We start from the raw sequence: 12,838 nt of genomic DNA, 5'->3' as shown, positions 1-12,838 counted from the left end.
AAGTGTGTCTGAGACCAGTGAGGATGGTAAGTGACAAAAGGATCCAGAGTAACAGAGTTGGAGAGGCAGAGGAAGGAAAGAAAGCGGGCATACACACAGCAGAGACCAACCCAACGCACAGATGTCTTTGCGGGAGATCAGGAGACTTTGCGGGAGATCAGCGCCCCTTGTGGGTGGAGACTGGCACAGAGAGACAGGCCCCTGCTCTTGAGCCCTTCGCTGGGGGGAGGTTAGGCAGGAGGGCTGGACTGAGAGTCTGGGCCCAGGTGGGGTGGCCAATACCTGGGCTCCTCGTGCAGTGGCGGCCCTTGTAAGGGTGGTACAGGTGCCAGCAGGGTCCATGGTCCCATCGTGCGGCACATACAGGGTCCCATAGAGGTCATCCACATTCATCAGTGGGTAGAGTTTCTTGGTCTCTGCAGGGCTCAGCACATGAGACTCCACGCCATAGGCCTTCCCCAACTAAGAACCAAAGGAAAGTAACTGAGTCCTCAGGAGTGGACCGCCACAGCCTTGCTTCCCCTCCCCCCACACCTGACTCCACCACCTGTCGCCACGGCATGCTGTGCCAGCCTGTCCAGCCGGGATACTCACTAGCCAGGTGGCCTGGTCAGCCTGCCCGCTGTTTTAATAGAGGGGAGAAGACAGTAATACGTTATGGTCATGCTGACACGACTGAAGAGCTCAGGCCATTTCCTGGCACATCAGGGCTTATTATATATAGTAAATAATATAAGTTGCATCAGTCAGTATCTTGGAATTTTGAGGTTCATGTTCCCTCAGGCTCAGGTTCCCGGTGCCATGGCCCTAGGGTTCAGGTTCCGATTTGTGGCAGACCACGCCTCCTGGCGCATTTGATTGGTTCAAGGGCAGCCAATCCAGTGTCCCCAAATAGGATCCTCCCAACAAGAGATAAATCGAGTCAATCAGATTCTCTCTCTGAGAATTTGAATGAAAAGTGGCAGAGAACTTTGAGCTGGGAACTTCCCTGGGAGGTCTCAGTCCCGCCTGATGAGTGGAACTACAGGGTGGAGTCCCCTGCGCGGGGACCCAGACTCTGTCTAATGAAGCCTAGACTCTGCTTCTAGTCGAGCACCCAGGAGAACCCAGTGCCCATGGACAATGACCCCACCCACACACTAGCCACACAGCGGCTCTGCATATGGTTTCCTCCTCATCTCCCCTGCCACCACCTTCCTCAGCCCTGTCCGCTGAACAAGGGTCGAGCGTGGGGATGCTCCCGGTTGTGCAATCTCATTATTTGTCTTGTCTTCTCAGCACCACAGCTTAATAGTAATCTATAACTCCATTCATTCAGCCCCTAATCAACACCAAGGGAGAGAGCCATCATTTTTAGTCCCATTTTAAAGCTGAGATGCCACGGTGTCTCACCTGGCTGGTGGCCCAGTGAGAAATAGAACACAGGGGCCTGAACCCAGGCTCCTAGGGAACCTTCCCTCATCCCCTGCAGGAGGCACACCCATGCACATCTACCGCCCACTCTGGCAGTAGGCATAAATGACATGAGACCTTTACACTGGCCCACACCCAGCAACATGAGACCCCTCCCCATACCAGAAGAGAGTACAGCCCCAATCTGAGCCTCACAAAGCAGAGGGCACACCCATGGTATGAACCCCTGGTCTTTGGCAAGGGTACACCCATGACAAGAGTCCCCTGCCCTCCCAGGCAGGGCTCACCCACCGACATGAGCCTCTTGTACTCATCCAGACGCTGTTTGTTGGAAGCAATGAACAGACCCCCATTCTGGATCCAGCCTGTGTGCAGCCCAGTCTCCCCCTCCAGGTCTCGGCTCACCACGCGCCTTGTATGGGCCAGAAGTTCCACCTCCACGTCACTTGGCCGCAGCTGCCACAGCAGGCCTGGGAGAATGGGCACAGCTCCTGAGTCTCAGGACCCTTGTTCCATTCTCATTCACTGTTGGGACTCCCTGGGCCTTTCTCTGCAGACCTCAGAAAGTCCCAGTAGTGAATGAGAATGGAACAAGGGTCCTGATGCCAAGTTTTAGGACCTGGCCCTTGGACAATTCTGAGAGTAGCAATAGCAAAGGCTGCAGAGACTGGGCCCCTACTGCCTGCCAGGCCATGGCTGAGTCTGTCACAGGTATGATTATAGTGAAAAACACTAGTCTTGTGGCCAAGATCAGAGACGGGCCCACCAAGATAGCAGAAGCCCAGAGACCGGCTCTTTACCAACCAGCATTCTGCTTGGCAGCAGAGTCTAATGGTGGAGTGTGATAAGGGGCGGGAGGCAGTGTGAGTAGAGGGGGAGGCTTGTGGGCCCCCTGGGACAGGACCTTGGGAAGATTGAGGTCATAGGAGCTCCCCAGATATGTGTTGTCTGCACCTCTCCAAGTTCTGGACACCACATAGGGAGCACAGTTCTGTCTAGACTGGGAATGGGGTGGTCTCCTCTGCATTTGGGGGCTAAAGCAGGGTAGCTCCTCTGGGTATGTGAGCACAGTAGGTGCTTAGCACATACCCACTGGCTGGGAGGACCTGGTTGGGCCAGATGGGGGACATATGAAGTTCACTAGGGATATGGCTGTATTACTCTAGTGGTCCTCTTTATTGGTCCCCTTAGCCCTGGGACACGTCTCTGCCCAAAAAGGAACTCTGTGCTCTGCACACATGGCTACAACTAGCTCTCAGCCTCGTCCTCGGGAGTCCACAGGGTTATCTGCTGCTGTGTTAAGAGTCTTGGGGAGCAAGCAGGACCCCTGGGTCTACCCACCCTAGGACTGACCTACATTTTCTCAGTGTCCTCCCTGTCCAGCTCATCTGCCTCCCACAGGCCAGTGGCTGTCACCTCCAGAACTGTCTGAGTCCCTCCTGGTCTGTGGCACCCCTCCCATCAGCCCATTTCCCACACCCCTGCACCAGGCCCCTACCTGCTGTGTGCCAGGTAGTCCCAGAGGTCAGCCGGTCCCGCTCCAGCAGCACAGCCCCACTCACACCCAACTTGGCCAGGTGGTACAGGGTCTGGCAGCCCAGGCTGCCCCCGCCAATGACCACCACACTGGCTGAGCTGGGCAGAGGCCGACTGGGGCCCTGGGCCCCCTCTGAGGGGCCCTGTGTCTCCTTCAGGGTGCGCTGGTAGGGCACACTCTTCTCGCTCGTGGGCCCGGCTGTGCTGGTCTGGGAACGTAGCCCCAGGCTGTGGGCAGGGCTCCCGTGAGGGCGCACGGCCACACGCAGGGCCCGGCTCAGCGAGGACATGGGAACTCCTGTCATCAGCACCACCAGGGCTGGAGAGATATGGGGGCAGCAAGTGAATCAGTGGGTGCACCCCCTTGCCCCCACTGCCACCCTCCAGGTCTCCTCTGGCTCCACTTCCAATGTGAAGTACACAGAAGACCTCTGTCTGTCCAGTCATGACTGGGGAGAAGGGCAGGCTCGGATGCCTCCCCTGCTGCCTCTTCCTGCTTCACTGTCCTCTGGACTCACCTGAATCCCCTGCCCTCCTCCAGGAAGCCCTCCTAGATCTCAATCATAAGAAAGCTCATAAGGTGGTAAGGGGGTTCCCACTGTCCAATGAGAGAAAGTTCCTGAGAGGAGTCTCCCTAGAAGAAGAACTAAAGGGTAGTTGGGGTGAGTGGGGGGAGGCACGGGGAGGGGGGCTTCCTGGGCTCAAATCTAGGAATAGTCAGAAAAGTCGAAGGGTTCAGCTGCGCCTCAAGGTGCCTGGTGCACAGTCAGGACAGATACTGATTAACCAAGAGAGCTGTCTTTTTTAAAGTGTGGGCCACACGCCAACCTGCTGCCTATATTCTCACTGAGCCACTACAAATGCTTTCACAGCCTGCATCTGCTTCTTTCCCCTTCCGTTCTTCCTTCCTTTCTCTCTCTCTCCTATCTCTCTCTCTCCCTCCCTCCCTTTCTAGGAGACAGGGGTACCACAGTACCAAAGCTTCCTTCAATGTGGTGGGGGCGGGACTCAAACCTGAGTCTCGCGTGTGGAAAAGCAGCACACAGTCCACGTTAGCTATTTCACCAGCCTTTGCTGTCCCCATCTACAGAGAAGACTGAGGTGCTAACAGTAAGGCCCTGGAGGGGTGCAAGGGCAGGGCTTCATGCCCCAAAGCCTCTAGACTCTCTTGCCTCCCTGAACTCCCTGGCTCAGGGAAGCTGCTACCCCATGCCTCCTCCCAGGTGGGCACAGCAGGGGATCAGCTCTCAGGCTTGTCAGGGATGCCCACCCTCCATAAGGAGCCCTCAGGGAAGCAGGGCAGAGGAGGCACTGGGAGTGGGGGCAACTTTGTCCCCTTGGTCACTCTTTCCCACCAGTCTGACAGCCCACCTGGCTTTTGCCCACAGAGGTGCCCATGCATGGACCCTTACCTCCCTCTAATCTCTGGAGGGCTGTGACTAGCAGGGGAGAGTGGACATGACCTGGTTGTCCAGGGGAACTTTCTGAGGCTGGGCATCTACACTACTACCATCCTCTGGCCAGGGCGATGCCCAGCACACCTGTCTGGCTTCCTTCCGCCCTCCAGCTATGCCAATGGGAATGCTGCTGGCTAGGGCAGCTGTCACGTGCCCCTCACCCCTGCCAAGTCAGCCTTCACTTTCCCAGCCAGGCAGGGGTGAGGGCTGGTGGGGAGTCATGCATCCGGGGCCCAGAAGCAGCTGCTTTGGCATCAGTGTGTTCTCCTCTCTGCCACCATTCCCTCGCTCCACTGCCTCTCCATCACCCCTGAGGCACTGAGTGACAACAGAGAGGGCACACGGTAACCAGGGTGAGTGCCGTGTCACAGAATTGAGGTCTTTGGCAACAACTTAACCTGTGCTGTGTAAGTGAGTCTGGGGGCGGGGGGCTTTCTACAGGCTACGGGATAAAACTCTGGCTCAGCGACTCCACACTACCACAAAGTGGAGGGGAGGAGAGTCCCTTGGCTCCCAGGCACCCACACCCTGACCACCCAGTGCCAGAGTCTCTGTAGCCAGATGTGGCAACAAGTGAGTCCCTGCAGCTCCAGTCCTGTCCTCACTCTAATTCACCCCCACCCCAACTCCCTCAGGGCTGCAGCCCCTTCCCTGCCCCAGGGTGTACCTCTGGCCAGCAGCTGCAGCACCCTCTGGCCCCTAGAAATCTGTCACTCCTGGCTCACTGGGTCTGCTGGTGTAGTCACCTCCTTCCTTCCCCAGCAGCCCTGGGCCGGAACCCAGCACCACTGCCTCCGCCCCCAAGCACAGGGGCCGCCCCGTCACGCCCACCACTGAGGCCAGGGGGAGGCGCCTCCCACTGCCCCAGGCTCCTCTGGCATCCACAGCTTAGCTGGCAGCTCCAAGGCCGCAGAGCATGACCATGCACCTGAAACTGGATGGCCTCATTTCCTTGTCTCCCAAACAGGGGCACAAAGGTGCTTCAGGTGAACCCGTGCACCCCTGCCTGCCTGTGCTCGTCTAGGCTCCCCAAAATGAGCTGAGCACAAGCCAGGCCAGGCAGGCAGAAAGGCTGGGTAAGCAGAAGCTTGGTGCCAGGCCCTAGGGCTACCTGTGGGCACTTTGTCATATGGACCCAGGACCTCTGCTTGGACCTGCCTGCCCGGACTCCACTGGCCTGGGCCCAGGAGAGGGGTATGGCTGCCCCAGAGGCAAGGTGGAAAGGCTGCTTCCTGCCCTCCCCCTTGGGCTCACTGGGTGAGCTGTCCCTTAGTTCCTGGCCTTCCCCATTGCCCAGCGACCAGGGGCAACTGTTCTCGCCTCCATTTCATTGTGAGGGGCACAGACCCAGAGGGAAGTCAGCTTGCCTGGGGCCACACAGCAAGTGAGCAGGGGAGCCAGCTCAGAGTCTGGGGGCTGACCACAGGGGAGCATTTGGCCTGGTCCAGGTGGAAGGTGCCAGCAAGGGTAAACAGAGGAAATCCAGAAAGAATAAATGCTGACATGAAATTGAATCCTCCTCCTCCCCAACCCCCAGGGATAAAAGCAAGTAACATTTAAAAAGCAGCTTACTATCAGGTGCCAGGAGTCAGCAGCAGAGCACAGGACTTGCAAGCATGAGGTTCCCAGGTCCAACCCCCAGCACCACCTGGGCCAGTGCTGAGATTTGTTCTGGTTCTCTGTCATACACATGCAAAGTAGTAAATTCATCTTTTAAAAAGAGCAATGCAGAAGGGGTCAGACAGCGGTGCACCCAGTAGCATGCACATGCTACAGTGTGAACAGATCTGGGTTCTAGCCCCCAGCCCCCACCTGCGGGGGGGTTCCATGGGTGGTGAGGCAGGGCTATAGGTGCTTCTCTCTCTTTCTCTATCTTTCCCTCTCCTCTCAATTTCTCTCCAGCTCTAACCAAAAAAAAAAATAACAATATAAAGTATTTTAAAAGGCAATGCAGCTGTGAAGGCAAGAGCTATAGCTGTACCAGTAACACTGTCATTTATACAGACCAAGATGGGGGGCCCAGAGGCTATCTTTTGAGACTGAGTCCCTGCCCTGAGGGACTCGGGGTACAGGAAGAAGACACATGCAGGGAGGGGAGGGACCCCTGGGGTTGCTGCAATGCTCCTGAACAGATTGCCCAACCCCCACCGGAAGCCCACCCTGGGGACAGAGAGTAGAACTTCCACCCCTGCCTCCCTGGAAGGCTGGCCCCACCTCTGTAAGACCTCCCTGGGCTGGGGGTTCAGGGTAGGAGAATGCTGCCTGGTCACTCTGGTCCAACTGCCCGAGGCAGGGCTGGGCTCCTATCATGCTTGGAAGAAGGGTCAGCAAGGACAAGGAAGGTGGGTGGCCTGCATGCCTGCCTCGGGCCCTGGTGTGGGCACACAGGGAAAGGACACAATGGCCACTGCAGTCTCAGGCTGGCAGCTGGAACAGCTCAGGCCTCTGCTGGTCCTGAACTCAAAGACAACTGGCTGTTGCAAGACTGCCACCAGCAAAGAGGACAGGTCAGTTGCCCTGGACTTTGGACTAGGGGTGGTGACTGGGGGCTGTGGGTCAGTGTCGCTAGCGCTGTTGCAAGTCAGGCCCCGCTCAGGCCTGGGAGCAGAGTATGGGCTGGCTCATTCCCCCCTCTCCCCGGAGGTGCTGGGCACAGGAGAAGAGCAGACCCCCATCAGGGACCCTGAGACAGGGTCCTTGTGCTAACTGTTGTCATCTTGAACTGGACTCCCTTTGCCAAGCCTCAGTGTTCCCATCCAGGAAGGAGAGACACACTCCCTTGCAGTGTCAGTTTCAGGGAAGTGTCATGGGTTTCTCTGGTATTGTTGTTGTTGGATTATTTATGTAGTTTGGAGAGGGACAGAGAGAAAGTGAGGGGGGATAGAGAGGCCGAGAGAGAGACAGACCTGCATCACTGTTTCACCCCTTGTGAAGCTTTCCCCATTGTAGGTGACGACTAGGGGCTTGAACCCTGATCCTTGTGCACTGTAATGTGTGCACTCAACCAAGTGTGTTGTCACCAGGGCCTTCCCTGTGCATAATTACTGGCAACACTGACCATGTTTGGGAGAGAAATGGGCTGCAAAGCCTACTCACAGTGGACTTCAGGCCCACAGTCCAGCCTCAAGACATGGCCTCTTGCCTGGGCCACTCTTCACACAGCCACTGGCCAGTCCTCTAACCCCCACCTGCTGGCGGGGCTCCAGGGAGGGGGTGGGAGAGAACACCCAGTGACAACACAGTGGCTCCTGGTCATGTCCAGGACCAAGGCCATGCCTGTTGGGAATACCCCGTGGAGTCAGGTAGCTTGATGATCCAGTTACCCAGGCAGTCACGTGGGCAGAGGGGAGAGGTGACTGCTGCCCACTGGAGATGTAGGGACACTGAGGCAGAGTCACAGGCTTCCAGGCTCAGCAAGTTCCTGGACCAGGGAAGTTTCCAGGATAACTCTTGAGGATTGGATTTACACTGCCAAATTTAGCTCTTCTAATACAAACCTTTTTAAATTAATGCATTATTTATTTATTTATTTTATTTTATTTTTCCCTCCAGGGTTATTGCTGGGCTCGGTGCCTACACCATGAATCCACCGCTCATGGAGGCCATTTCCCCCCCCTTTTTGTTGCCCTTGTTGTTGTAGCCTCATTGTGGTCATTATTATTACCATTGTTGATGTTGTTTGTTGTTGGACAGGACAGAGAGAAATGGAGAGAGGAGGGGAAGACAGAGAGGGGGGAAAGATAGACACCTGCAGACCTGCTTCACCGCCTGTGAAGTGACTCCCCTACAGGTGGGGAGCCGGGGGCTCGAACCGGGATCCCTACGCCGGTCCTTGTGCTTTGTGCCACGTGCGCTTAACCCACTGCGCCACGGCCCGACCCCCGCATTAATTTTTTTTAAATTGCCACCAGGATAATTGGTTTATTCAGATAGAGTGAAAGTCACCTGCAGACCTGCATCAGCACTTGTGAAGCGATCCCCCTGCAGGTGGGAAGCTGGGGGCTCGAACCAGGATCCTTACCTCAGTCCTTCCGCTTCACACCATGTGCGCATAACCCACTGAGCTACTTCCCAGCCCTCTCCTTCCCCCCCCCCCCAGGGGCTCAGTGCCTGCACTACGAATCCACTGCTCTTGGAGGCTATTTTTCCCCTTTTGTTGCCCTTGTTATCGTTGTTGTTGTTATTGTTAGTATTGTCGTCATCGCTGTTGTTGTTGTTGGATAGGACAGAGAGCAATGGAGAGAGGAGGGGGAGACAGAGAGGGAGAGAGAAAGACACCTGCAGACCTGCTTCACCATTTGTGAAGTGACTCACCTGCAGGTGGGGCGCCAGGGGCTCCAACCGGGATCCTTACACTGGTCCTTGCACTTTGCGCCATGCACGCTTAACCCACTGCGCTACCACCCACCCCCCTTTAAGGGCTGGGGAGACCGTGCTACTGGTAGCATGACCTGCCTTAATTCAACTGCAATTTAAAAAAATATATTTATTTTTATTTTATGTGTGCTTAATGAGAGATGATAAGGACAGAGATAGGCACCAGAGCACTGCTCAGCTCTCTCTGGCTTACTGGTGGTGCTAGATATTGAACCTGGGACCATGGGGCCTCAGGCATGAATCTTTTGCAGAATCATTATGCTATCTCCCCAGTCCATATTTATAATTTTTAAAATAATTTTCTATTTGGGAAAAATGTGTTTTAAAGTGGTCATTTGAAAATGTTGAGGACAGAAAACTTTTGTTCCAGGAATGAATGGAATCATCCATGGTGTCAGGGCTCGAACCTAGGGCCTTGAATATACCAAAGTGTGTACTCGGCCAGGTTGAGTGTGCAGCCTCCTTAGTCTGGTCTTGTTTTCAATCAGAGAACATCCTGCTGGTGTTTTTACTGTCAGTATGTTTTGTCGTATTCACACACTTGGCAATTTGCTATCTGACCAGTTTTATGAGGACTTTAGTTCGGCTTTCCCATTCTGTTTTAAAGTGTAATTTTGAAATATACTTGGGAGGGGGTGGAATACTAGCCTCCACTTAAGATTCTCCCATTATCTTCTGGTTTCCGTTACTGCTGCTGGTGGTTCTAAGACCTTCTCTTTGTCTTTGGATGCTGAGTTTCACCACGGTGGTTCAAGATTTCTTTTTTCCCTCTGATATTCTTGGCTCTCTGGGTAAGTGATTTTGCAACAAGACTCCCATTTTAATTTTTTAATATTTATCTATTTTCCCTTTTGTTGCCCTTTATTGTTGTAGTTATTGTTATTGATGTTGTTGGATAAGATAGAGAGAGATGGAGGAGGAGAAGACAGAGAGGGGGAGAGAAAGATAGACACCTGCAGACTTGCTTCACTGCTTGTGAAGTGACTCCCCTGCAGGTGGGGAGCCAAGGGCTTGAACCGGGATTCTTATGCCGGCCCTTGTGCTTCGCACCACAGCACTTAACTCCCCCCCATTTTAATTTTTAACTTAGCCATGGCCTTCACTTCACCCTTCCCTTGGCATCTCACTGACCACAGGAACCACAGAAATAACCTGGTGGTAGTCCCAGTCATCCTGACCAGAAAACTACCCTCTGCCCAAAGGTCTTCCACCTGTTTAGATTTTATTATTTCTGAGAGAGAAAGAGAAAGAGAAAGAGAGAGAGAGAGAGAGAGAGAGAGAGAGAGAGAGTGTGTGTGTGTGTGTGTAAAGACCAGAGTATTGCACATCTCTTGCTTATGGTGGTGCTGGGGATTGAGCCTGGGAACTCTGAGACCTCAGGGATGAAAGTCTTTTGCTGGAAGTCAGGCGGTAGCGGAGCGGGTTAAGCACAGGTGGTGCAAAGTGCGAGAACTGGAGTAAAGATCCAGGTTCAAGCCCCCGGCTCCCCACCTGCAGGGGAGTCGTTTCACAAGCGGTAAAGCAGGTCTGCAAGTGTCTCTCTTTCTCTCCCGTCTTCCCCTCCTCTCTCAATTTCTCTCTGACCTATCCAACAAAAACATCAGTAACAACAGTAACTACAACAATAAAAAAAAGAAAGTCTTGTGCTGTCCTCCAGCCTGAATCCTCCCTTTCTATTTATAAAACCGTAAACTCCAGTCTGAAAGCAAGATAGTTTTTGGAGATAAGTCTGCCACTTTCTCATATAAGTTAGCATTTGAAAATAAACTTGGCCTCTCACCAGCACTTGTCTCTTCAATACTGGTTTTCAAGTGGTGAGTACCAAATCTTGGTATCTAGAAACAATGCCATGAGTTCCAGATGACCAGCCAGTATTTCTTCCCACTGTTCCCTCTGCCTCCTCCTGGGACTTGCCTGGATCCTATGTATAAGTTCTCCTACTCCATCTCCATCTCCATCCTTACTTGTTTCATCTCTTGGCAATCAGTACTATGCTATAGTTCACTGATTCTTTCTTCGATGGTGTCTAGTCTGGAGTTAAGAGCACCCACCGTGATTTAAACCTTCTTGGTACATAACTAACAGCCCACTGTGACCTGGTCAACTAACCTTCAGAGAGGCTTCTCTTTTCTTTCATTCTTTCTTTTTTAAATATTTATTTATTTATTCCCTGTTGTTGCCCTTGTTGTTTTATTGTTGTAGCTACTGATGTCATCGTTGTTGGATAGGACAGAGAGAAATGGAGAGAGATGAGGAGACAGGGGGAAAGATAGACACCTGCAAACCTGTTTCATCGCTTGTGAAATGACTCCCCTGCAGGTGGGGATCCTGGGGGCAAGAACCAGGATCCTTACTGTGGTCCTTGTGTTTCTGTTTGTTTGTTTGTTTTGCACCACCTGTGCTTAACCCGCTGTGCTGCCTAACTCCCTCTTTATTATTTTTATCCCCCCCCCCCTTTTTTGTTGTTGTTGTAGGCTTCTCTTTTCTTACAGCAGAAGGGGCTGCAATTTCTCCTGCATGCTAGTGGTTGGGCGGCAAGACACTCCCAAACCCCATCAGTAGTTGGAACTCCAGTCATCTGCCCACCCTCTTCCCTCCAACAAAACCACTATTCCTGCTCCAGCTGTAAGGGGGAGAATGTTGGCCACGTGGAGGCCCCTAGCACTGTTTCTTCCCTGGCCCCACAGGATGCCATGGTGGCCAACCTGAGCCCTACCGCCACCAGTCCCAATTCACACTTAGTAGTTCCAGACACTGTTAATTTTCTTTCTTTCTTTTTCTTTTCTTTTGCCTCTAGGGTTATCACTAGGGCTCAGTGCCAGTCCTATACAATAAAATGAAAAAAAATGGCCACCAGAAGCAGTGGATTCGAAATGCTGGCACTGAAGAGAAATTGAGAGAGGAGGGGAGAGTGGGAGACAGACAGACACCTACAGACTTGCTTCACCACTTGTAAAGCTGTGCCCCTGTGGCCTCGAACTCAAGTCCTTGTGCAGGTGCTTGCACTTTTGTACTATGTGCACTTGACTGGGTGTGCCAAGACACTGTTGATTTTTAGTTTCTTGCTCAAAACACACATGCCCAACCTCCTTTGAGTTCTCATCCTTACTAATACTCCGTGTTTGTGGATCTGATTCTGCAGTCTACAGGCTTTCTGTCACCTCTGTGGCAAGCATCTGAGTGCAGTGTGTTATCTGTGCTGTTGGAGAAACTTCCATTGGGGCTGAAATCAAAACTGGATGCCTCCAGAGACAATTCACACCTCCTTTCTCTGGGAACCCAGGAGTTAGCAACAGTCAGGGCCTTAGTGCTGTGCTTGCAGAACCCAACTTTCCCACGTGCTAAGTTAAACTCAGTGACAGAGATGCTCGCTAGAACAGAGACACTGAAACAGAAATGCATTTTCCCATACCTGGAGGTGTCAGGGAGGATGTTAGGACCTGCTCCAGGCTTCTGGTAGTCTAGACAAAGCGTCCCCGTCTCAGCCTGCATCCTCACACACTGCTCTTCTTCTCCCTAAGTCTGCATTCCATGATTAACCGGACCCACCCCAATGGCCTCACCTTTATTTATTATGATATGTGTGTGTGGGGGGAGCAGTGGGTTCCACATGAGGCAGAGAGGAGAGACAGAAGGCAAAACACCACTCTGGTACAGTGCCAGGGATCAAACTGGGAACCTCAGGCTATAAAGTTCAAGGCTTTACCGGTTGAGCCACTCCCACAGCTGCAAAGACCCTGTTCCCAAATAAGGTCTAGCCCTCAGGAGCTGGGAATTAGGACTTGAATCTGTCTTTTGGGAGTGCCACAATTCCGTTGATAACACACATTCTCAGGGAACTGTTGGCTTTTCCTTCCCAGCCATGTCTCTCAAGGTACAAGAAAGAAAGCTGTTCTGGAAGACCCACAGTGGTTGGGGTGTGATCCTGAAATACTAGAGTGAACCTTGCCAGGGACTGAGCTTTGACCTGGCACTCTGTGGCCACTGGTCCCGTCTCCTTTCCCTCAGGCCCTGCCAGGCTGTGGAAATAAGATACTCAGCAGCTCACTGCTCCA

The 12,838-nt window shown here is 53.2% G+C and overlaps 1 protein-coding gene and 1 long non-coding RNA gene across 4 annotated transcripts in view; both read right to left on the bottom strand.

Moving 5' to 3' along the window:
• Positions 1-5,231, bottom strand: part of SARDH (sarcosine dehydrogenase) — a 53,465-nt gene extending 48,234 nt beyond the window's left edge. For 2 of the 3 annotated variants that reach the window (XM_007521434.3, XM_060199348.1), the window contains exons 1-4: positions 5,074-5,231; positions 2,912-3,268; positions 1,705-1,883; positions 283-462 (exon numbers count right to left, since the gene is read on the bottom strand). In XM_007521434.3, coding sequence (XP_007521496.1) covers positions 283-462; positions 1,705-1,883; positions 2,912-3,254 — 702 coding nt within the window. In that variant the 5' untranslated portion in view covers positions 3,255-3,268; positions 5,074-5,231. Of the gene's footprint in view, positions 1-282; positions 463-594; positions 747-1,704; positions 1,884-2,911; positions 3,269-5,073 lie in introns of those variants that run through there. The other variant, XM_060199349.1, reaches the window with a different exon arrangement.
• A 501-nt stretch (positions 5,232-5,732) lies between these two features.
• Positions 5,733-6,844, bottom strand: LOC132540720 (uncharacterized). Its single transcript, XR_009551880.1, has 3 exons — positions 6,621-6,844; positions 5,979-6,085; positions 5,733-5,845 (listed from the first exon to the last, which is right to left on the bottom strand). It is a non-coding gene; the product is annotated as an uncharacterized LOC132540720 (long non-coding RNA).
• Between the last annotated feature and the right edge of the window lie 5,994 nt (positions 6,845-12,838).

Source organism: Erinaceus europaeus, chromosome 10, assembly GCF_950295315.1.
Source record: "Erinaceus europaeus chromosome 10, mEriEur2.1, whole genome shotgun sequence".
NCBI lineage: Eukaryota > Metazoa > Chordata > Mammalia > Eulipotyphla > Erinaceidae > Erinaceus > Erinaceus europaeus.
Note: the sequence above shows the minus strand (reverse complement) of the source record. Positions and strands in the feature narration are given on the sequence as shown.